General features: G+C 36.6%; 1 protein-coding gene, 1 long non-coding RNA gene and 2 other non-coding genes across 4 annotated transcripts; 1 reads left to right on the top strand and 3 right to left on the bottom strand.

Moving 5' to 3' along the window:
- Positions 1-1,538: 1,538 nt before the first annotated feature.
- LOC107521172 lies at positions 1,539-5,950 on the bottom strand. The gene is made up of 4 exons (XR_001599506.2): positions 5,854-5,950; positions 3,646-3,716; positions 2,789-2,823; positions 1,539-2,050 (listed from the first exon to the last, which is right to left on the bottom strand). It is a non-coding gene; the product is annotated as an uncharacterized LOC107521172 (long non-coding RNA).
- LOC118601164 lies at positions 2,364-2,511 on the bottom strand. The gene has a single exon (XR_004950248.1). It is a non-coding gene; the product is annotated as a small nucleolar RNA SNORA79 (small nucleolar RNA).
- Positions 3,382-3,458, bottom strand: LOC118601170. Its single transcript, XR_004950253.1, has one exon. It is a non-coding gene; the product is annotated as a small nucleolar RNA SNORD126 (small nucleolar RNA).
- A 9,317-nt stretch (positions 5,951-15,267) lies between the features above and the next one.
- On the top strand, positions 15,268-24,367 carry PARP2 (poly(ADP-ribose) polymerase 2). The gene is made up of 16 exons (XM_016165583.2): positions 15,268-15,374; positions 16,191-16,349; positions 16,654-16,724; positions 17,297-17,347; positions 18,756-18,852; positions 19,299-19,374; positions 19,978-20,080; positions 20,861-21,023; positions 21,264-21,402; positions 22,221-22,284; positions 22,366-22,500; positions 22,775-22,902; positions 23,062-23,161; positions 23,520-23,618; positions 23,855-23,979; positions 24,100-24,367. The coding sequence occupies exons 1-16, from the start codon at positions 15,332-15,334 to the stop codon at positions 24,257-24,259; spliced, it is 1,713 nt and encodes a 570-aa protein (XP_016021069.2). The 5' UTR covers positions 15,268-15,331; the 3' UTR covers positions 24,260-24,367.
- The last annotated feature ends 1,492 nt before the right edge of the window (positions 24,368-25,859 follow it).

Below are 25,859 nucleotides of genomic sequence, written 5' to 3'. Positions count from 1 at the left end.
TAATGAAGTAACACATTACAGATACAATTAATGCCTCCCCTGTGCACACGTCAATCCCATTTTCCTCCTACCTCTCCTGAGGTAAACAAGCTAAATTTTGGTATTTATCATTTTCATATATGCTTTTAACCTTTTATACAAGTCTTTGTTTTACATGTTCTAAAACTATTAAATTTTATAGCACATATCCCTTGGTCATTTTTATTCATCGTTTTTGAAATTACTTAATAAACATACTTTGTATTCTTTCATTTTAACAACCAAATACTACAAATATACCACAATTTATCCATTTTCTAATAGACATTGGTTTCCAGGTTTTACAATTAAAAACAATACTATAATGAACTTTCTGTACATGTCTCCTTGAGTACACACGCCAAGAATTTCTGTAGGATATAATACCCAGAGATTGCATTAGTGTATAAGCATCTTAAAGTAATCTACTTGTTGCCAACCCACTGTCCAAAGTATAACTTAAATTTTAATGCCACTAGCAAAGAAGAACCCATTGTTCCAGACCCAGAAACATGTACAAATGTCAGGTTTTTTTGTTTTTTTATTTTTGCCCATCTGATGATGGTGAAATGGTACCTCAATGTTGTTTTTAATGTGGAATTCTTTGAATCCTAGTGAGATTAAGCATCTTTTCTTGTGAATGACTATTCAGGGGTCCTCATCTGTGAACTGACCATTCATATCCTTTGATCATTTCCTTGATTTATATGGAATCCTTTGCTAGTTAGTTACATGACATGCAAACGTGTTTGAATTTTACTGTACACAAATTTATCAATCTTTCCTTTTTGTGCTTATGTCTATTCCAATGGCATATTCTCTGCTTTTCTATATGTTTAAATCTGTCCTTTTCATTTATGATCTTTAATCCATTCTTCCTAATATATGGAGTCTGGATAAACTGACAGCACAATTTGTGCTTACACGTCACTTACACCCTTTCATTAGAGGTTACTTTCACCTTTCAAAAATATTTTTACCAGGAAGTTTGATTTTGATCTTATATAGGTAACCTAAGTATCTATCAGCTATATTATGAGTATTTATGTACCACATTTCTCTAAGAGTTTCAGAGATAGTAATTTTCCCTCCCATTATCTTTAAATCTTAGACCGTTAGCATTATATACTCTAAAACTAAGTTGATACTTTAATAGAATAATCTTAATCTAAAGAATAGGTTTCATATTCTAACAGAAGTTATTATAATTGCATACCATTTGTGTGATTCTGATATGAGCATGAGTATTAAATTTCATTCCAAAACACAGTTAAGTATACCAAATGTCCAATATTTAGATATTTATTTTACACCCTTTGCATGTTAAATGTACCCTCATGGATATAAGTACAATCTATAGGGCAAAAAATTCCCTGTAATATAATTTAGCCAAAACAACTGAGAATATTTCAACATTAAATATAAAGCAAAAATGTCTTTTTAACCATACTTGAGTGGTATGTGCAATTTAAACCAATGATAAATATCCGATAAGGCCATAAAATGTTCATAATAAAAGATTTTCTAATAAATATCAGTAAGCTTTTATTCATCTGTTCTTCACATACATAAGTTGTTTTCACAGCCATTCTTTATTGCCTCTTAAAGGATCAAATATCATAAACAGATATTAAGAATTTTAAGTAGACTCATTAGTACCCGGATAGTTTAATGTACCCATAGATAAATTTTACATCATAGTCAAAATTTAAGTCCCAGTTATTCCATGTAAATGTTTTGTTAGAATCTCATTAAAATAGTTACCATTTTCCAGGGACTTATAAAATAAAATTAGTGGAGATTTTAAATCACTTAAAAAATTTTCTGAGTATCTAATCTGGGCCAAGCATTAAGGATAAGGAAGTTGTCCTGCTTCATGGAGTTTACAATCTAGCAGAGAATCTAAGAATGGTAAAACATTTTATTCTTTCTTCTGCTGCCTCTTACATTTTTGCAAGTTGATGCTATAAACCATTTCCAGTTGAAAAAAGTCATCATCCATCTTTAATCTGAAGAATCATCTAACTTCATACTGCAAAGAAAAAGATATTTTTAATAATGTCCTGAGTATGTGAGCAATTACTCAGTAGAAAACTGAGTAAACCATTTAAAATTTAAATGTAAATGACTTCAGAGTAGTATAATATGTCAGTAACTCCCAAAATCAGTCCACTAGAGTTCTTTCTTTCCAAGCCCTATATCAATGCTATCCAAATACTATTGCAAAGGGTTCTATATCCTATATTCTATAAACTATATCCTATTTTATATTTAGTTTAGTTTTCGTATTTAATTTTTTAAATCACAGGTACATTTTTTAATTCTAGAATTACAACCTGCTTTGTAATTGTTTGACTTGGCAAAAATAAGAAGGCACTAATGGACAGCCAACCCATCCCTGTGGTACTCTGAGTTAAGACAAGTCAGCTTAGATATATGATGGTCTAAAATCCCACTACTTAAGGCTCCAAGCAGTGAGAGGAACAGCCACCAAATTTTATCTCCAATCATTTTAGTAAACATTTTAATAAATGTTCTAAAATATATTTATTAAAAATTAAGACATCAAGTGACTTACAGGAATCACTACATCCAAATTTTTAGAGTCAGTCAAGAACTAAAAGAACCATTAAATATCAGCTGGTCCAGCTAGATAGACAAAATGAGAAACTAGATAATAAATAACATCTTTAATTGCCTTTTAAAGAAATAAAATTCGTAGCACCGTAGCTGCTAGCCATGTCACAAAGCTGAATTTTCAAAGACTTACATATATGTCAAAGCTTCTCAATTTCATCATAAGACCTACCATAAAGAAAAATGTTATCATCATCTATTGTATATCCAGGACTTACAGCACCCCAGAGTTCTAAGGCTGGGAAAGAAGTTTCTAGAAACAAACTCAGAATTCAGTCTCCTGAAATTTCATTTCTGCCCCAAAAAATAGCCAAAAGGTAAAAAAGTACTTCAAGTGCTGTTGTTACTTTGAACTATTTGTATTTCCTATATCTCACCCTCACATGTACCCGATTCTTTGCTGTAACATGCAGGCACAGATAAAGAATACAAGCCTGTCCCATCTAGGTTACTTAAAAATAATTTTAAATTATATAACACATAAATATAATAAAGTCAGAATATACAGGTTAACAAGATCACCCATAGAACCCAAATTTTTAGATTAAAGATTCTCCACCCTAGTTCTGGCTATCTCAAAGAAATCTTTTGATCAAAAAATCAAAGCACAACAAAGTGTTTTAGTATCAAATGCATAAAGATTTAAGAATTACTTGGGATCACAGGCTAGATCCCAGTAAGTATTCCAAGAAGCAGAATTTAATTCTAGGTGTTTGCCCTAGCTTTAGTCTGCTCAGAGCATGTATTTAATCAGGATGATCAGCTGAAACACGGACTTAACATGCATTTCATCATGGCAAACTGTAAATGACTGGTGAAGGGCAAACCACCACCAGCTCCTCATCCCTAAACTGGGAAAACCCTGTTAAGGTTAGAACCAAAGCTTTTCAACTACTAAATCTCAGCCACTATGAACACTGACCCCCAAAACTTGCTAGGTGATTAGAAATCCAAATGAAGTAAAAATGAAGATTTTTCTTTCACACTTACCTCTGGTATCATATGAATTCAGCTTCTATCTAGGAATGAAGTTGAACTATAGATTCTACCTAGTGTCATCTCTGGGGGGGAAAAAAATACAGAAAGGTTGTGATTACAAGACTTGAATGCATATCAGCCTACTCCACACCATATCACACCCGTATAGTCTCAAGGAAAATTAACCTCAAGGAAAACTGCTCATTTTCTATTTGAATCTCCATTCAGTAACATAAATTGACCCATCTATTTGTAGAATGTCACCAAATACCTAAATTCAGTATCAGATTAGGGCAAGACTTCTACACAACCTCGGCTCTCTGTATAAATTTAAAAGTTTGGGTAAAACTATACAGTAACTTATCTCTGAATGGTTATAAGTCAACAGCCTCACAGTAAGAGAATAGGTATGTAAAAGGAAATAGCCGAGCCATGTGCTGGTATCAACCAGAGATTGGCAGCCATGGGAACAAATGCAGGGAGATGAGGCATAAATAGCATGGATTACTGCCAGTTTCAACTCTATGAGTGTGTGTGACTGCAGAACACATGTAAACAGTCATTAAATTCACAAAATCCTAAAAAAAAAAAAAAAAGCAGGGAAAAGCTAAGATTCAGATAAATAAGAAGATAATCCAAAATAGTTTTTTTTTTTTTCAAAGCATGTTACAATTTCATTTGAGCCAATACTGATTTTATTTAACTTATACTCTTGGTAAACTTTTTACACAATAAAGAAAACCTTCCCTTGACAGCAAAATTTAATTCACATTGCTTGGAGTCCAAGTCAGCCACAAGATGGCAATATAAGAAACTTTCATTTCCTCTTCCAGAGCTTGATTGTGTTTTCAGGTGAAACAGACTGGACACAGAATTCATCACTGCAGGGAACTTTCACACTATTCCCTATTTCCCCCCTAATTACTAACTAAAAATTTTTTCTCTTACATTTAATGATCACTTAAAACTTCTTAATGAAAAATATTTCAATTATATTTGTATCATGTTGTTTTTCATGCAGTAATGGGGAGATTTAAAAATTCATAACCTCAAATACAATCTAGCTGGAAAAACAAGACTCATGAAAATTAATGTTCATGCTAAGTACCAAATAAGTGGTAGAGAGGGCAAGTAATGTTAAGAACAGAATCAATGGTCAAGGAAGGCTTCATGAAGATAAAAGCAGGTCTTGAATGGGCTTTAAAGTTGCACTTAAAATACAGTATTGTATATTTGAAAGTTGCTAAGAGTGGATCTTGAAAAGCTTCATCACATAAAAAGAAAAAGAAATGAAAATTGTAACTAGGTGTAGTGATGGATCTTACCCAGACTTCTTGTGGTGATCATCTTGTGATATATATAAATAGTGAATCATTATGTTTTACACCCAAAACTAATATTGTCATATGTCTGAATTTTTAATAATTAATCATTGTTCAATAATTAATACCACACACAGCCATGTAAATAAAAATTTATTTTTAAAATTCCTCAGGTACATCAATCAGTAGCTTTTTATTGCTTAATATCCATATTTGGCTAATGGGTATAATGGACATTACAAATATAGAACATTTCCATCACTGGAAGTTCTGTTGGACAGCATTGCGTTGGAGAATAGGTACGACTAAAATAAGCTGACAGAAGTATAGACAATTGTTTTACCAAACTTTACAACAAACCCAGTTCTGTCAAAACTGCCTATTTTCACTTCAATATGCTACTATCTACATTAAGAAGCAGAGCTACAAAAGATGGTTTGCTTCAAAATGTAATGAGAATAACATACTGGCTCAGTAGGTTGGAAAGAAACAGATGTTATAAGTACCTCAGAGATATAATCAAAGTGTTGTTTTACTCTTTTCTGTCCTATACTTGAATGCTTTAATTATGAAAAATGTTTTCAGATCAACGGCATTTGAGATTAAATAAGGGACCATCGACAAGAAACAAGACATGAAGTCAGAGGTTTCTATAGTTTTAATAATCTCTACATCAAAACTCCATGATCCAAATATTCTTCTTACAGGAGAATAATTATACTGGTGCTCACAGCCAAAAGGTTCATTTTATATATGTGAACAGATGCTTCATGAAAGCCTGAGACAAATAAAACTTGGTAATACTATCAACTGATGCTTCTGTTTTATTGAGTTTTTCTCAGTCCCTACTGTGTGTCTAGCAATTTGGAATACAACAGTAACTCAAAGAAACTCCTACCTTTTTTCGATAGAAAGACACGTACTTGTGACACAGAGAACACTTTAAGGCATCATATCTTGGTTGAAGTTCAAGTACTTGCCTTTATGGTCTCATCAACCTATAACCATTCCTAATGAGAATGTCCAAATCCAAGTTGTTTTTTAGGGGATCTGCAGCAGATGTTATAAAGGTTTTAACAGTGCCACTTCTGAGCTGGTGCACAAGGTGCTGAGACCCAGGTCTGCCTTTCTCAGTACATTCCATCTTCAACCTGAAGCAAAGGAAAATACAAAATTTTATAAATGAAGTATATGCTAAATTGGTTGCTTGGCACAATTCTCTTCTAGAGATAGCTCTGTAGGGCACTGCTATCAGAACAGACTCCTAAGTTTTGTTCCCTATTCACTGTCAGCTGTTTTAGCCCAAAACACTGATTGTTTTAACCTCTTAGTACAGGAGGAATCCACTCAGAGCAATGACTTGAAATCAATGCAAGAGGAAGTAAAACCTTCTACCTTGATATTTTATCTATTTTATAATAATTAGCCTATAGTAGAATATATAAACCACTTTTCATTTATTACCTCCTTTTGCAAGTATGATGTCATCTCCATTTTATATATTTGCAAGCAAGACTTAGAGATCATAAATAGCAGGCAATTTAGCTTAGTGTTTAAGGTAATGGATTTTGAATTTGCACAGAACTATATTTGAATCAGGACACCCTTCCATATTTGCTGTGACCTTGGCCAAGTTATACAGCCTCTCTAAGCATCAGATTCTCAATGAGGACAAATACTACCTACCTCTTAGAACTACTGTGAAGATTAAATGAGGTAAAATAAACATAAAATACTTTAATATTTAATATGATGTTTCTATTAGGTATCTAAGCTCAATCACCTACTAAGTAGGAATACAAATATTCAGCCTAAAAATTTCACTTTTCATAACAATCTTGAAGCCAAGAAAATCACTCATATTCTTATAAGAGCCTTTCCAATTCCAAGAGTTTACTTCCCCCTTCCTCTCATTTCCTACTTAACAGCGAAGACTCCAATACATTCTATATAGTTACTCGACAACAAAAGCATACTTCCATTGGAAAGAAACTAATTTTTCCCCAATTGGCAAAGCCTTCTAACCGTAAAACTAGATGTTTCATAAAACATGATCTTAGCTTTTTAAGACTTTTTAAATAGCTTTGGAGAAATTCCCAAAGGCTTCCTTTTTTATTTTGCATGTTTACATCTCCCAAAAAATTTCAGTTTTTCCTAACTTAATTCTAAAATATGAGTTTACTCATATGTCAACACCATAATTTCAGGAAAATATCCAGCACACATTATGCTAAGTAAACACTGCAAGCATGCCCCTTCTGCCCTTGTGAATATAAAGACCATGTGGTTTCTCTGGTTGATATTGTCATTGCTTCTCCACATTACATCCTTTAAACTGAAGTGGGCAAAGATGTACTCACATAAAAGCCAGCACGGTGTTGCTTTTAATAGAAAATCTTTTATCACTCAATCAAGATATTTATGGTGATGGTTGGTTTCTAGTCATCACTATGTGCACAAAATAAAATATAAATAACAGGAAGCACTGCATATTGAGTCATTATAAACAAGAATTTATCAAAACCCAGCTGAAATGTCACATGTAAAGGGAATAAGACTATAAACTACCTAAATGTCTGAAAATAAAAGTTGAATAAATCATGGTATATTCACGCATTAAATCACTTTGTAACCATTATAAAAAATGTGGGTGATCTTTATTTTCTCATTTGGAAATCTTAGGTGGAGAAAAGTAAGATACACAGTAGAGCATTTATATAGAAAAGGGACAATGTAAGTACATATATTTCCTAATGTCTGCATGAAATACTTCAGGAAAAGAGACACCAGAAACTGTTAACAATTATTAGGCAGGGAAATCAGCTAGTTTGAGGGACTTCGTTTTATATATTTTGATCACGTTTGGATTTTGAATTATGTGAATGTTATTACCTATTTAAAAAACATTAACGATAAAGCTTGAGAATTATAAGGACTATAGGAGGGCTACGACTGGCCATTACTACATTCCATATAATAGTTTGTCTTTCTTACACCTTCTGCCTGTAAGGATAACCAAACATACATTTTACTCACACTAATGTATATCAAATGGAAATTTGGGAATCTGGTGAAATTACACTCAAGGTAACTAGGCAAAACTTTTTACGAAAAGAAAAAAAAAGATAATAAATGTAATGCTCACTTCTAGAAGTTACCTAACATTATACACCAGCTAATGCCTGGCCTTCATATATTTTGATCCTCAAAACCTGAGTCTCAGAATGGTTCACTGACTCGCCAAAGGTCACTGGAATTGCAAACTGTGACACTGGAACTTGATTTAGCTTGCACTAAGTTAAGGCTCCAGATCTTATTTAGTATATCTTAAGCTTTTTAGAGGACCCTCATCACAAGGGTGACATTAAAATTGGGAGCTTCTCTTAGGGCTCACTGACTTTAGTTTGCTGCTTAGTCTAAGAAAACTGAAAGTCTCCAAGCAAATACCAGGGCAAAGACAACCTCCACTGCAGCTCACACAAACTGAGCAAGGATCTGGAGACCTGCAGACACAGAAGAATTAAAATGTACTGGTATTAACTCCTCCCAAGACCTACTCTCTCACTTAGGGAAATATTAAGTCAAAACAGCACTGGGATAATTATACCTTCCAGCAAAATGAGTCCAGGCATTTTCCAGGAACACATGAAATCCGTATATGAAGCAAAGTCTATTGTCACAAGGTCACCTGGTCTAGGGAAAGGAAAGCAGACCCTGTACTGAAGGAGCCCAGTGGATACAAGCCAGGCAGAGCATTTCACTGCCTTCCTCCAATCTCTACCAGCCGTATTTAATTGCCTAACAAGGCACGCACACTTCAATGCTGGCTTGAAATAAGTGCCTGCCACCAGGATACATGACTTGAATGGAAGAGAAATTCAAAACAATTAGGGAACAAAATTAAGTGCACACTCACCAGCCCACCACAAACCAGAGAGAAAGAAAAGTGGAGAGATAGGAAGTGCTTTTAAGAAGTGGCCTCTGAGTCTGATTGGCTAATGAGTTAAAGGCAAATCTCCTCCCTCCTTTACCTTAAAAGGTGCTGAAATGACACAACCCCCTCCTTCATCTCCTTATAATTTTATGAACCAACAAGGCCACCTGTTTTAGGTTAATCTTTTTAAAACCAAGATTCCTTTTGAGTTAATGTTCTTAGCACAAGCAAACACAGGCTAATTCAGGTTGTTTAAACCATTCTTGTTTAGATGCGCCTACTGCTAACAATTTTCATTCCTTTAGGATAATAGCCTATCTTTTGTGATCTCAGCATGGTTAATTTATGCAAGGTTTCATTAGAAACAGTCTAGATCTTTTCAAATTAGAACTTACCTTCAGGTGATATTCAACTTAACAGGCTTAGTGGATAAAAGATAGGTAGTTAAAGGCTTTGGCTTTGAAGTACAAATTAGATGTATAAATAAACCTTGTTAAACTAAGCCTTTTCTTTCTAGCTATTGTACCCACCAGTCCCCAAAAGACACATGGACCACCAGAACTCAGTAAGTTATAGGAAACACACTCTTTATTTAGCCAACTGGGTCTGCCAGGGGTACGCAGATCCCAAATTAAGCAGCCCGGAAATGTAGAGGTACAAGGTTTTTAAGCCCAAAATCCCATTCTTCATTCTGTCTAAACACAAAGGTCTATTTTTCTTCTATTCATTACCTGTCGACCCACAGGTCGGGTGTGCAAGCGAGGTTACAGAAGCAGAAAGCTTATTGTTAGAATGTTATGTTCCTATGGGTGAGAGCCTATGTTCCCATGGCAAGTAATAAATTTCTAGCAGTCATTTTTCAACATAGCTACTTTTTTACCATTTACTACCTTTAGCTCACACCCCTTTGATTTGTCTATTTTTTACAAATTTATTGTTTCTTTGTCTAAAAGGTATAAAAGCTCCTGCTCTAGACACTTCTTTGGGTCTTCGTTCTCTTGTGAAGTCTCCCATGACCATCTCAAAATTCAATAAAATTTGTATGCTTTTCTCCTTTTGATTTGTCTTTATCAGTTTAATTTTTGTTTCAGGCCCAGTCAGGGACCCTAAAAGGATTGAAGAAAACTTTTTTCTCTCTTACAATGGCAAATGAAAATCTCTATTTCAAGGTGCTGCATGAGGATATTCTAGGATGTGATTCACATAAATTTCAGTCATTTACAGGATACTTTCTAGCTACATAATCTGGAATATATATCTTAAACTCTCTAAGACTCAATTTTTTTCCCTCTGTATCATGGGGACAGTAATACCTATTTCTCTATCATATATGGAAATATATAAAAGAGTCTAGCATAATGACTAGCCCATAGTACATGCTCAATTCATATCCTCCTTCCTTCCTTGCTCATTCCCCAATTCTTATAATTGAAAGAGGTGATAAAGTAAGTAACTCTTGCAGGAGTTTGCTTATGCTCGTCTATTTGTCTACACACCATACAATTCTTTCTGTATACAAGTAAAGCAATAGAAATCAGGTTTTACTCCTAAATTCTATGTGGTCACAGACCCACATTCACCCATAATTTCCTACTTTAACACTGGCAATATTACTTTGCAGATTTTCTTCTTCTCCAATGAGAGATGCCAGTGGATCATTTTGGAATCCCAGAAGGATGAACGGATGGCTCTCTGAAATCACTATGCCAGAACTACTATAGTAAGGAGTTTTGGAATACCAAGATTCACAGAGATTCACAGAGATTCACAGATCCTTTGTGTTTTAAGGATTGAGAAGAAGATGCCCAGTCTTTAAAGTGGATTCCTGAAGAGGAAAATAAAGGAAGTATCCAGGTCCTGCATCCATTGGATTGCAAATGCTGAAATTAGCTGACTCTATAGTCCTATAGGGGTTTTTATAACTGTGAAGCCTTGAGTGGCTCTAAGTGAAACATCTTTCGCCATGCTTAGTACTAAACAAGAGGGGTCATCGGCCCTCAAAGAACCTTGCTGATCTATGCAATGATCTATTAGAACAAGATGGTCATTCCAGGACCATAAAATAGTGTGACCATATCAAGTGACAGTGAGTCAAACAGGTTCTTGCGTTTTAGGATGCATTCAAGAGTCGGGCTGCCTCTCCTTCAACCATGGGCCTAAATATTCTTAGAAAATTCAGGGGAAGAAAAGGGTATGTTCGTAGCAAGGTGTTGAGAAATAACAATCTCCCCACCCACCACACACACCCTGAATTTGTGGAAGAATTCATTTTGTTTATTTATCTATAGTTACCAAATGATATAAACATTATACGGTATCACAACAGATTTAGCTCATTATCCCCAATGGTTGATGGGACCATTATAAACAAAAACATAAGCAAAAGAAAGCAAACAAAACTTCCCCCAAAAAACACTCTTTCAGAAAACTTCTTTTGTCTTCCCCCTCTTTACTCAACTCCTGTGACAGCTACTCTTTGGTTGTAATGTAAAAGTCTCTTTTAATCTAAAACAGTGCAATCCATATTATTTTTTTTCTTATAACAATAACTTATTAAAGGGAGTAGGCCAGTTATCCTGCGAAATACAAACCTGAATTTTTATGCCATGTTAGCCTAAACATTTTTCCATGTACTTTCTTATCATAATGCAAACTATTTATTCATATCTTTTGTCCACCTAGCTACAGAGGTTTTGATTTTTTTTTAATAACTTTGAGACAGCACTTTATCTGTTAAGCACATTTAATTTAACTTTTGAATACAGCTTTCCTTTAGGCTTTTTTTCAAATTCTTTCACTTTCTTTTTGAAGAATAGTCAAATATATTTTCCTCTGTTTTCTTGCTTTGTTTAAAACCTAAGAAAATTATCATTCACTATACATTTGTTAAATAGTTCTTTCTGGAAGTTGATATGTTTTAATACTATTTTAGTTATACTTATTTTGTATCTGACTATTAAAAAGTCATATCTTCAAAATACATTTTCATTAATTCTTACTGACCACCATAAAAAAAAACTAAAGAGAAGAAAAAAAAACTAAACAAAAACTAAAAGATAAAGTTTTTAAAATGTGTGTGGGATGATAATTACTGCTGTGAAACTGAAGAATACTTTAGCCTAGTGGAGAAAAATAAAGTTTGGAGCTACCCACATCTGCCCCTTTCTCTTACGAATTGTGTTATGGGCTGAACTGTGCCCCTCAAAATGGATATGTTGAAGTTTTGACCCCTAGTACCTCAGAAGGTGACCATATTTAGAAGTTATGCCTTTAAAGAAGTAATTAATGTACAATAGGTCATATAAGTGTACCTTAATCCAGTATTAGTAATGTCCTTATAAGAAGAGGAGATTGGGACACAGACACGCACAGAGGGAAGACCATGCATGGGAACATACAGGAAGAAGACAGCCCTCTACAATTCAAGCAGAGAGGTCTTAGGAAAATACCAACCATGCTGACACCTTTATCTTAGATTTCTAGCCTTTAGGTAAAGGTAAGTGAGAAGATAATTTCTATTGTTTGAGCCACCCAGTTGGTGATACTTAGTTATGGCAGCAAACTAATAATACACTGTGTGACCTTGAATAATTTACTTAAAGTTTTCTAAAGCACTATTTCCACAGATGTAAAATGGGGATAATAATACTACTTACCCTCTATGGAGTGTCATGAGAATTAATATAGTAAGCATTAAATAAATTCTAGCTATTATTATTATGATAAATGAAGTTATGCATGTAAAGCACTTAGCTCAGTGTATAGTACACAAAGAAAGCTCTACTAAATATTTTTAATACATTTTTTATTTTATTTTCTTATCTCCAATTAATGCTTTTTAGATCAGTCTAATTTATTTGTGCCATGATTGTCAAATGCTACAGGCTTTGAATTACCACTGAAACAGATCAATCCAATACAATCCAATAAACATTCATTGAGCACCTACATTTCATCAGATTTATTCCCAAATACTTGTTATACTTTGATGTTATTATAAATCTTTTCTAAAAACTTTATTTCTACTTGTTTGAAACTCTTATTAATATACAATTTATTTTTTATCAGGCTTGCTAATCTTTCCTATTAAGTTAAAACACTTATCCTGTAGTTTCTTCTTGATTTTTTATATTCATAATCAAATATCACGCAAATAATGAGAATTTTGTTTTCTTCATTCTAAACTGTTTTAATGAATAATTTTTTTTATTTTCATATAATCAAATTTATCAATATTTTCTCTTACACTCAATGACTTTTGTTTCTTAAGAATCCTGTTCCCTACCTCAAGCTCTAAAATATATGTGTATTTTCTGCCTAAAAATTTTCAAATTTTATTTTTGCATGTCAATCTTTAATCCATCTGTATAGTTCATATACACATATCAGGACAAATCACAGTTTCTAGCCCTGGCCTGGAAAGCATGGCTTGCTGTGGGCACTGGCTGCCTGTCTAGCCCATCTTACACCACACTTCTTATTGCCCTCATTGCTACTCTAGCCAGTCTCCCCTCGTCATTTACTGATTTTTTGGTTACAGCTCAACTCATCCTTTAGTGATGAGTTCCCCAATTTGCTCTCCCATTAGAACTGCCTTTAGATGCAGGACAGGGCAAATTTTCCCAAGTAGGCAGAGACTCAAACCCTGCACTGAAAGAGAAGAGGGTTCTTGGCAGAGCATAAGAAAGAAGTCAAACATACACCGAAGTTAGTGTCAAAAGGAAAATTTATTAGAGAAGGGGTAACACTCCATAGACAGAGTGTGGTCTCCTCTCAGAGGCAGAGAGTGACAGAGCCTCAAAGAGATGCCAAGTGACAGAGACAATAGAGACAAGGACAGACAGTGAGAGAGAGTAAAGACACTGAGAGGGACTGCGAGGGACCCCAAGTATTCAGGGAATTCAGTTTATGTATAATTCTTTAGTTCCTGTGAGTTACAGTTGAAAGACTGTTTACCCATTTTCCTTTGATATGGACATATAGTGAGGCAGGATAAGAGTATGTAGCATGAAAAGGTAAGAATATGTAGCATGAAAGGGCTACTGGCAGTTCTTAGCCTTTAATCCATAGGTTCCCTATGGTTTTAGCCACAGGGAATGAAGACGGTTTTTCCTGCTTTCCCTTCAGGGGTGAGGGAAATAGGTTGTTAGCAATCCCAACACATACCTTCCTTTTTTTCTGCGGGTTTCCTCATAGTCTGGCTACAGGGCTGATCAGCATATTGCTATCTCTGAATACAGCTTAATTTAACATTTATCTTGCCTCCTCCCTACATTATTAGTCCACACTGTATGCTTCTCTTTATAGCACTCGTTGCAGCTTTAGTTTTGCTTTTGTGATTACTTGATTGTCTGTCTCCAACTAGCTTGTGCACTCTATGAAAACGAACTATGTCTATTTAGGCTAGGCTACTGTATCCTCAAGCCCCAGCACGATGTCCAATAAATATTTGTAATGAATATATACATCTATATCTACATAATGAAAATCACTAATATCAAAGTAACTTGCTGTTCTCATTAAAAATACAGTCTCAGTTTTTGATTCAGAGGGTCTAGGGAATCAGAGATCTTGTTAAATACGCTGCCCCAGCCCTCCGTGGGGCGGTAACACAAACATTTGAGAGCCCTTGACCTAATGTCACCAAGTACCTTTCTATAGTCCAGATGACTAGGTTTCTCTGCCTTCAAGAACTCTCGAGTTATGCATCCTCTTAGCTTTCCTTTCCTTTGACTCTCTTCTCTCGAAAGGGCTCTGCAGTTTCCTGCCTCCTTCCCTAGTCAAGCTTAACTTTTCCCAAGCTTCCAGCATGTGCTTACATTAGAACTTCTGTAATAGCAGTTAGGAACTTCATTTTTTTTTTCAAAAGAGGACGGGGGAGAGTAGTCTGAATTGGGTTATGAGGCCCCCGGACGGGGTACCTCACCTCAGCCATTGAACTCACTTAGCTGGCCGTGAGTCTGTTCCAAGCTCCGGCGAAGGAGGCATCCGCCAGGCCCTTCCCCGGGGGCGGGGTCCATGGCATCTCCTGCCCAGTCTGCCCTCGCGCGAAGCCCCGTTCTCTGGGAACTCACCTCCCCGCAGTTCAGGGAGGGCCCTGTTGGGGCCGCTTTTGGCCCTAGTCTCAGACCTTCCCAAGGGACATGGGATAGAGTGACGCGACGCACTCAGCTCGTGGCCCCACCGATGAGCTTCCTCCGCCCTATGAGGGAAGACTGTCGTAGGGAGAATATATAAGGCTCCCATATCGCTAGACATTTTAAGATGAGGGTGATTTCCCACAATGCATAGCGACATGTAAATGAAGCGAGGCATGCTTTCCCTGTCCCTTGTGGGCAGCTTCTCGCCAGGACGCACGCGCGCTGCGTGTTCCCGCCTTGTGACTAAATTGGCGAGTCTGGGAGGAGACTGATGATGTCAGCATCATCAACTTTTCTGCTCCATGGCGGCTCGGCGTCGGGGCACTAGCAGCAGCAGGGCGCCAGGTTCGGAGTTTATTGTCTGGGGTCGGAATGCCGGGGAGGTGGGAAGTCGGAAAGGAACGGCGCCCTCTACTCTAGCCCCCTCCCGCTTCCGTCACCCCCTGACCCGCGTTTGGCTACCGAACTAATTTTGGGATTTCGGTTTTCAGAGATTTTTGGATTACAAAAATGTAACAGCTAACATAGTGCTACCACTATTGTAAATATCTAATGTCATCAAATTAAAAGAAATTAATTGTAAGATGCATCGTTACTTTATGTACCACCAACAAAGGAAAAACGCTTCCAGTTAAAACATGATTCACTGCTTATGTGTCATCCATTTCAAGAGGCATCCCAGTTTCAGAGGCAGTAGAACCAAAGTCTTAGAATTGATGAGGGCTCTATCTACAGAGATGAAGTAACTTAGGCTAGGTTCCACAGCTAAAAGAGTCCGAGCTGGGCTCTAAGCTGAGCACAGACTCCAGAGCACTCTAGTAATCATCTCATACTACCATAGGCAGTTTAAAGGATAGGTGTTTGGGGAATATTGGACACAGCAGAAGAGATAAGCAGACTGTGGAGACTCATGCTTCAGACTATGAACTCAGGAGAGCCCTGTGGCCCCCTTTTATTTAATTTTGTTTTGTTTTATTTTATTTGACTAGAATAGCAATGTAAGAAACAATTACCCAGACTGTTATCAAAAATTATTATTTCTTTGTAAACTTACAAAGCCATCCTAAACCATTTCTTTAAAAAGATGGTGATTTTAAAGGATCATATTCACTGTGTACTTGTTCTTTCTTTTGTGTCTTTGCCAATTCTTCTTGCACTTAGCTTCTATAGCATCAAATGAAACTCAAAGAGTTAATAATGGCAACACAGCTACAGAAGACTCTCCCGCCAAGAAAACTAGAAGATGCCAGAGGCAGGGGATGAAAAAGGAGCCTGTGGCTGGAGGAAAAGCTGATAAGGGGAAAACCGAAGATAAGCAAGGTCAGCTTGGTGTGGCAGGCCAGGGAAGACATGGGCCAGCAAGGTCTATGGGAGGGATAAGGGTGAAAGATATCTTGTTTTTTCACCTCTTATTCCTGAAGATATAATAAGTTTTCTATCTTTTTGGACATACCACAGGACTAATCTACTTTCTTGGCGCACTTCCGTTTCATGTATTTGAGACGGATTGAGGCCTGGGCAGATCAGGATTGCTTAGAAAAAGCAGTTAAATATGACAGGTTTCTATTTAACCACAACAGCTGTTTGATTCCCTTACCAGTAGTACAATTCTGTCTTTCCTCAGAATCTGTGAAGACCTTGCTGTTAAAGGGCAAAGCTCCCGTGGACCCAGAGTGCACTTCCAAGGTGGGGAAGGTGAGACATTCCTCGGCCCATTGACTTCTCAGAGAGCAGTGTTCTGTTGTTGGGGTTCCCATCTGGAACATTACTAAATATTTTACGAATACGCGCCAAAATATTACTGGTGATTAATTTTCTTCAAGGCCAAGAGATGGGAAAGTGAGGTTTGGGGTTAATAACTGGGTGATTTTAACATCGTTAACTTCTAGGGTTGTCTTCAGCTTTCCACACCTCATTCTCTTTCTCAGAAAATTATGTTATCAGAGAATAAATGAGAAACTGTGCCCTGGTATGGCATGAGTTACTGATGAATGGGAACAGGATTTGAAAAATCCAAAAGAAAGGCTTCGTGTGGTGCAGGTTTCCTTTAACTGAGTTAAAATCATTTGTTTCTGTTACTACAAAAAGGCAACATGTTTTCTTGTCAGGAATGACAGATTATGAGTGAAAGAACAAACTTTTCCATTTCTTTCTCTGGAAGGGTGGGTGTCGGTAGTGCCAGAGAATGATACCTTGAGCGATAAGAAACTTTAGAGCCTCATCAAGCTGAGACTATACAAATGTCGATGTTTTTCTTTTCTTTGTAGGCCCATGTTTATTATGAAGGGAATGATGTGTATGATGTCATGCTAAATCAGGTAAGTGGAGAAGCCATTCTATTTATGGGAATTTCTTCTTGATAATTATTGATGACGGTGTCCCAATGCCCAGATCTTTAATTCTGGAGTCCTTATATTAGCCACTGTCATGTTCCACAGTACTCAACCCTAGTATAGTCTACTTGATAGTGGAATCCTGAGAAGCAGATCTTTTTACAGATTTCTTGTCTTTTATTGAACCTATGAACTCTGTTTGTATCATTTTGCTCATTTTCTAAGAGGTTGTTGGTATTTTTCTTACCGGATTCAAGGAATTTTATATAATTAATGGAGAATAGTCTTTCATCTATAATATAAATTGCTTATATATATCGTAGATAAAAGACTGTCAAATTTGTCATTAGCCTTTTGATATTTTTTAGGGTATACTTTTGGCCCTTATTGAAGTTAAAAATTTTTATGTTAAATTTATTTTTTTTTGTTTAACCTTTTTGTCTTTATTTGTTTATTTTTATTGTTTCAAATATGTAATACATTTGCCTGGTTAATATATTTCCTGAATATCTCTTCATATTTGAACTTATTGATCTATCATGTACAATTTTAACAGCTACCTAGTATTCTTTTGTTACTGCTTTTTTCACTTAAAATTTCATGAGCAAATAAAGATTTTAAGGCCCCTTTTTGTTCTAACATCCTATGACTTTCTAATTTAAGCAGGCAGGAGGTAGGAAGTGGCAGCATACTTAACAAAGAAGAGTACCTGGATAACCAGGACTCAACCTTACAGCAAAAGCTGCTGCTCCTTATCATGGACTATCGCTCTTCACTCTAAATTACTTACCTCTTTTAAGATACTAGTCACATTCTCTGTGACTACCTTTTAATCAGGTCAGGAAAGGTATGGGACAGATGTGGCAGTCATTCTGCTTGTCTCCATCTCCTAACATTGTCGTGCTCTCAGCTCATTGTCAGATTGCTGCCACTGATACAACAAAGCTGTAATTAGAACTATTAAAGAGTAAGTTGTCTAAAATAAGCATAATAGTTGCATACTTTGGGGCATCAAAATTGTTTTCATTTGAAAAATAATTGTTAGGACTGCATTGGGAGCTGGAAAAAACACAGGGCCTAGGAAATACTTATGGAGGGGTCTGAGAAAGGAAAAAAACAAGGAACCAATCAATGTAGGGTATTTGAGGTTGGGTAGGAAGTTTTAGGAAGCTTCCAGGCTCCAGCTTTAATTCCTACGAATCCAAAGTTTGTCATAGAAGTCCTAATCCCTCCTTAAATCCTTACTCTTACAGGTATCTATTTCTTGCCCTATGCTATCCTTTTCCTTACCAAAATTATTGGCATCTCTGACCAAGGAAGAGTTATTGGTTTATGCAGATTCTTTTTGCAAACCTCTGTCCTTTTATGTTCATATTTGTCTCACTCATCATAGACCAATCTCCAGTTTAACAACAACAAGTACTATCTGATTCAGCTATTGGAAGATGATACCCAGAGAAACTTCAGTGTTTGGATGAGATGGGGCCGAGGTAATTACATTTATTATGGATTTTTCAGAGTTGTCATTCAGAAAGCTAGAAGCCATTTAGTGGCCAAAGGATCCTCTACGTTTAAATTGGTAGACTAGAAGCTTGTAACCTGAGAGTGGCTTAGGAGTCAACTTGTGCTTTTTGAAATTGGGTATGGTAGGCATCCTCATTAGGAAGTTTCCATTCTAAAAACTATGAGCAGCCTGTTGAAGAGTGACAAAGCTCTATGATTGATCTGATAGTGTTGCTCATAGACTACAGCAGTTAGCAGGTAACTCATATCAACAGGGTCAGTTCCCTAAGCCCTTTCACCTTTTTCTTCTCCTTTTCCTGCCCATTTGTTAGATGCTAAGCAGAGACTTTAGAGAGCTGGCTTGTTACTATTAGAAAACTCTTCTTGGATTAAGGGACAGGGAACTATCTTATGTGTGGCATTTACTTTGCAGTTGGAAAAACAGGGCAGCACAACTTGGTGCCTTGTTCAGGGGACCTCAACAAAGCCAAGGAAATTTTTCAGAAAAAGTGAGTGCTAAGAAATGAGTATAAAAAATACTTCTTCTTGGATGTATTTTCCTTAAGTATTCTGTAATAAATGTGATTTGGCCTAAATGTTTATGTTTCTCCACTATGACATTCTGTGACTAGAACACCAAACTGCATCCTTAGTTAGCTATTGAGTCACCTGGAACCTTGAAATTGACTGAAAACAGAAGATTTAACATATTTAGCACATGACCAGCAGTTTAGGAAATTGGGGGGAAATGGAATGAGAATATCCAGCTAGAGTTAAAAAATTATTTTACTATGATATGGATGAAGAACTTCTGGACTCTCTGGGACCATTTCTCTCAGAGGGATTGGGTATAGATTTTTATCTAAAATCTCAATGACTTTTGTAGTGAACACTTTGGGAAGCCTAAGGGTTCTTTTTTCTCATGTTTTGTTCCCTTTGTCTTCAGAGCTTTACTGTTTATTCAGGGTCCTAATTTAGAATCCAATTGATGTGTAAAAGAGCTCTGTTGTGGGAAATAAAGTTTGGAGATGTTCTAAGGAAACAACTGTAAGCCCATCCATAGCAGTAGACCTTTATTCGTAAGATTTTTCCCACCGCTTTGGACTCTACAGATTCCTTGACAAAACAAAAAACAATTGGGAGTATCGTGAGAAGTTTGAGAAGGTTCCTGGGAAATATGATATGCTACAAATGGACTACGCAACCAATACTCAGGTAAGCACTGACCATACATTTAGGGGATAAATTATTTCCTCTTAACTAGGGTGAAGTCTAGCAGAGTGACTTAGATCAGGTCCTAGGCCAGAACAGTCCAGGGGTATCTTGAATCTTGCTGTTTCCCACCTAAGAAGAGATGATAGTTCCCTCAGGGGTAATTTTCACTCATCTTTGTAATCTTAAAGGGACTGTAGTATGAGGATAGAATGTGCTTTTCTAGTCTGTTATTTACTAAGGTTCTTATAAAATCTTAGGTCCTGTTTCTGAAAGCTTAATGTTATGGATTAATAGAGGAATAATAGTCAAACAGATAAAACTACATTTAAAGTTGTCTTCACTTCTGGTTATATAATGCAGGGAAAAAAAATAATTTTGATAAACCGAAGTGCAACCAGGATGCTGAAAACTGTCCTGCAGAAACTTTAGTCTCTTAGTCTGTTTAAGATGAGAAGATTCGAGACATATTAGCTACCTTTACATGCTTAGTGATATCATATTAGGAGAGCCCATTAGGCTTATTCTGTGTGTTTAACTGTGAAAGGCAGAGTAGCACTAGAAGGTAGAAATCACACTGAGTACTCTAATGAGGTTAATGATAGCATGGGCCTGTGTTCAAACAGAGGCTGATATTCACCTGCCAAGGATATTGTAGAGCCAGCCAGTCCTTGCAGGGAGCTTAAGATAGAGCCTTACAGATTTTTATGACTTTTTTTCTTTTTTTCTTTTTTTTTTTTTTTTTTTTTTTTTTTTTTTTTTTTTTTTTTTTTTTTGCTATAGAATGAAGAGGAAACAAAAAAAGAGGAATCTCTTAAATCCTCCTTGAAACCAGAATCACAGCTTGATCTTCGTGTACAGGAGCTGATAAAGTTGATCTGTAATGTCCAGGCCATGGAAGAGATGATGGTAGAAATGAAGTATGATACAAAGAAAGCTCCACTTGGTAGGACTTCAGATTCTGTCCTACATTCTGTCTTTATATTTCCTTGTTTCTTTACTGTGGTATTTCATCACCATCATGGGTGAAAGCTTGCTAATATTAATGAAGAAGAGATTTGGGGTGAGGAGTTGTGAAGGGAAGTGGGACTATTTTGAAAGTTGAAAGGTGAGAGAGAGTCTTTGTTGGGCAGGGACATAAATACAGTTTATAGTTGTGGAGTCTGATCTCTGGCTGGACCTGCAGGGAAGCTGACAGTGGCACAAATCAAGGCAGGTTACCAGTCTCTTAAGAAGATCGAGGATTGTATTAGGGCTGGCCAGCGTGGACGAGCTCTGATGGAAGCATGCAATGAATTCTACACCAGGATCCCACATGACTTTGGGTAAGGCCTGTGCTGCTGCTTCACTTTAGTCTTCTACCCAACCACATCCCCTACATCACTCCAGCAACTATAATCTTTTTAATCTTTCATTACTAAGGAAGTGATCATCTTGAATCGATACAGAGCCAAAATGATTTATAGATAGCCTGATTAATTAGCATCCAAGTATGGGATGCAGTCTTCTGGCCTGATTACAACCATATTCTCAGGCCAAGTGGAAGTTACCAACTCAAGAAAGAATGGGTTTAGCTATCCAACCAACAAGTAAAAACACTTTCAGGCATATCACCCCCTATTTCCTATTCTTTAAGGTGACTGTAACCACAGTAACACTATGTGAACTCAAATTATATTAGTTATATAAAATACATTTATCTTTGTTGATTGTATATTCTGGCGCTTATTTTATTCTTTCTATTGCTTTATAGAGCTCTGTAACCTAGAAATAACCCTGAGTGATATACTACTGTTTCTAGACAGGATTATATTCATTTAAACTATTCCTTATTGATGGTGAAATATCTTATTTTAAAAAAGAAGGATCTCATAAAAAAGAATTTGAATTCTAGTCTCAAATGTCAAAATCTATATAGTTTGTTTTATCGTTAGAGTATATAGGTCATATCTCTATGTATTTGGAAGTTAAAATCTCTTTACAGAGCATATTCTTTCTCCCTCCTTTCCTCCCTCTCCCTCTCTCTCAAATGGAAAACCCTAGTTTCTTGTACCTTTTTTCTAAAGGACTTATCTTTATTCTGTTAGGTTTAGTCATGTGCCACTCGTCAGAGACTTATTATGGGTTATATCTTTTTCCTTAGACTCCGTGTCCCTCCATTAATCCAGACAGAGAAAGAACTGTCAGACAAAATACAACTGCTAGAGGTAAAAGATGTATAGACTGGGAAGTATTAAATATCTTGCCCTGGCTTTCTCCGACACTGACTCTATATCTTATCTTGTCAGGCTTTGGGAGACATTGAAATTGCCATGAAGCTGGTGAAGACTGAGCTGCAAAGCCCAGAACACCCATTGGACCAACACTATAGAAAACTACATTGTGCCTTGCGCCCTCTAGACCATGAAAGTTATGAGTTCAAAGTAAGAGAAATGATCATATATTTTCATACTTTTAAGACCCACCTTCCCCCACCCCACTGTTCTCTGGCTACTTTTGGTTAAGAGCAAACTTTTATATAGATCAGAATTTCTATTTACTAGAATTTGGGAAGATAGAGCTCTTTCTTACTACCTCGCAAGACCATTTGGGAGTGGAAACGTCTGCCAATTTATACCAGAGGCTCTGAAGTTCTTCAACTCAGCCTGGTCTTTTATAAGAGTCCACATCGCCCATTTCTTTCATTCTTTTTCACAGGCGATTTCCCAGTACCTGCAGTCTACCCATGCTCCCACACACAGTGACTATACCATGACTTTGCTGGATGTTTTTGAAGTAGAGAAGGAGGGTGAGAAAGAAGCCTTCAGAGAGGACTTGCATAACAGGTCTCAGTTTAGCTTTGATTTTGGGAAGACATCCTCTTGCCTAAAGTGCAGTTATGGAACTTAAGATGATGGCAGATATAGCTGTTGGTCTTTTTCTGCTTATGGCCTATGCTTGCAGGGGAGCAACAGAGAATACATTAATAATGGCTTTTCTTTTAGGATGCTGCTATGGCACGGTTCCAGACTGAGTAACTGGGTGGGAATCCTGAGCCATGGGCTTCGAATTGCACCACCTGAGGCTCCCATCACAGGTTACATGGTGAGTAGAAATTGAACCCTGGAAGGAGGCACAAAGGAAAAGGATACAATAATTTTCTCAGTTCTTTTTTTTCCCCCTTTTTCCCACCCCCAGAATCAGATTAGGTGGTCCCTTGACAAGCATTAAACCAGCTCACTTTTTTATGTCCTTATTTATCTAAATTCCTAAATATACCCATTTTTTCTCTCCAAAAGCAGAGATTTACCACTGCTTCTAGCTTCTCTGGAACATAATTGTCAGGAGAAATAGAAAAGAGTCTCTATTGTGTTTAAGATGGTAGAAATACAGGGACAGTGGTACGAGCCTCCCTTCTAACATAATGGGTTAAATAGCTGACCTTGGTGTTTATATATTCCAGTTTGGAAAAGGAATCTACTTTGCTGACATGTCTTCCAAGAGTGCCAATTATTGCTTTGCCTCTCGCCTAAAGGATATTGGACTACTGCTGTTATCAGAGGTAAGGCAGGAACAAATGATCTCTATTATTAGTTCCTATTTTTCCAGAGAAAAGTTTGACCACAGAACCAAGAGGTTCACCTAGGAGAACTTGAGAGGGGAGCCAAGTACTATTTCCATTGCATTGGAATCTTCTGCTGGAGTATGGGAAGGAAGTACTGGTGGGATTTTCTGTTGGTTTTAGAGCCATCCAATTCTCAGTAGGATGTGAGCATTCAAAGGTTGTTTGCTTTGCAGGTAGCTCTAGGTCAGTGTAATGAGTTACTAGAGGCCAATCCAGAGGCAGAAGGATTACTTCAGGGCAAACACAGCACCAAGGGGCTGGGCAAGATGGCTCCCAATCCTGCAAGCTCCATCACCCTGTAAGTATCCAGAGTCTGGAAGGCCATAAAACTCTTTTTGGCCAGATAAAACTCTCTGTTTTCTCTATTCCAACTTCTAAACCAGAGGCAGATGTTGACAAATTGTCCTCCATTTGGCAGGAATGGGAGTACAGTGCCCTTAGGACCAGCACATGACACAGGAACTCTGAATCCAGAGGGTTATACCCTCAACTACAATGAATTTATCGTCTATAATCCCAACCAGGTCCGTATGCGATACCTTCTAAAGGTTCGATTTAATTTTCTGCAACTGTGGTAATGTTGATATTAAATAAACCAAAGGAGATATGACCTTCAAGCAAGAAAATAGTCAATGTTGTACTTTTGAATTTTCTCATTTTATGTAATAAAAATAGTACAGATCTACCATTGGCTTCTTTGGGCTTTACTTCTGCAAGCACAGATTTCTTTTAATATTAGTGTATCTTCATTTCTGGGACAGAAGGTACAATTTTTCTGTGTATTCCACAGCTAGCTGCAGGTTACTCAGGATCCTGGGGTTGGTTGGTTGGTTTGTTTTATATTAAAGTAGAGTTGAATTTCAGATGTACAACATAGTTTTTCAATGTTTATATATCTTACGAAGTAATCATAATAAATCTAGTAACCATCTGTCACTATACAGTTATCATAATACTGTTGACTGTGTTCCCTATGTCGTATGTTACATCCCTGTGGAATCCTATTCTTTCACAGCAGAGTAGCCTCTATGCATTGAGGAATACTAATTGAAGCTAATGCTTTTTCCCATTTAATTCAGTTTTTCCACAAACTGGTATTTGTTGGTTATTACAGGTTATTAAAGGCAGCAAAGGCTGAATTGGTCCTTTTTTTCCAATCCATCTCACCTGCCTTTTTCCCGTTTATCAACTGTAGACCAGTGTCAGCTAATGTTCTAAGTGTTTTATACATCTTAACTCATTTAAACCTCACAACATCCCCACAAAGTAGGCACCATTATTGTGCCTGTTTTGCAGATGGAAAAGGAAAGCATGAACTTTGGTTGGCAGTCTTGTTCCAAGTCCATGCTTTTAGTCACTTTTTTGCCCAGTCTCTTCCCAGGCCTTCTGTGATGAAGGACTAGAGGTTTGTTTCTTTAATTTCTGATCTGTCATGGACCAATACTTTTGTAAAATATAAAAATGAGTTACTAGGAAAATTAAATAAAAATCATACAAAATACAGGCCTCAATTTTTGTTATTGAATTTGTCAGATATAAGATCACTTTTCAAATTCCTATAACTTTCTAAGTCCTTACTCTCAACTTCTACACTTATTGTGATCCATTAATAACTACTGGACTGGCACTCATCCACAAACCAAATTTCAGTAGTTCTGCTCTTGATTTCAAAAACAGCAGTATAAAAACATGTATAAATTTTAGCAGATGAAAAAGGCGCCTTTGTGAATGGGTAGGAGAAGACAAGATTGTTCCAATGTCTTGACATCCAACAATCCAGTGGCTATTATTATGGAATTCATCCAGGTACTGGGAGACACTGAAATTCTATTTAATGATAAGAACTTACATGTTTGATGTAAAACCTAAATTGATTTTCCTTTCAACTCCCTTGGGTATATATTATTTTTTACCTAGAGTCTTTTCTTCACTCACAGCAATTATACTATGACTTGGCTGTATTATCTCCAAGATAAGAAAGAAAGAGAAAACCCTTCAGATGGACCTGGCCGAGAAGTCTGAGTCTATTGAGCAAATTAGTCTTGCTTTATTTTCCCCATCCCCATTCTTCCAGCCTTAGCTGGGGTGTTTTTATAAAATTTTTAGAGCATGAAAGACAAACATCTAGGGCTTCCTCCTGTCTTTGTCCCATACTTTCAGGGGAGCAAAAGGCAAAAG

This window comes from Rousettus aegyptiacus, unplaced genomic scaffold (assembly GCF_014176215.1).
Source record: "Rousettus aegyptiacus isolate mRouAeg1 unplaced genomic scaffold, mRouAeg1.p scaffold_m13_p_3, whole genome shotgun sequence".
Lineage (NCBI taxonomy): Eukaryota > Metazoa > Chordata > Mammalia > Chiroptera > Pteropodidae > Rousettus > Rousettus aegyptiacus.
The sequence above is the reverse complement of the archived record's forward strand: the minus strand, read 5'-3'. Positions and strand labels throughout refer to the sequence as shown.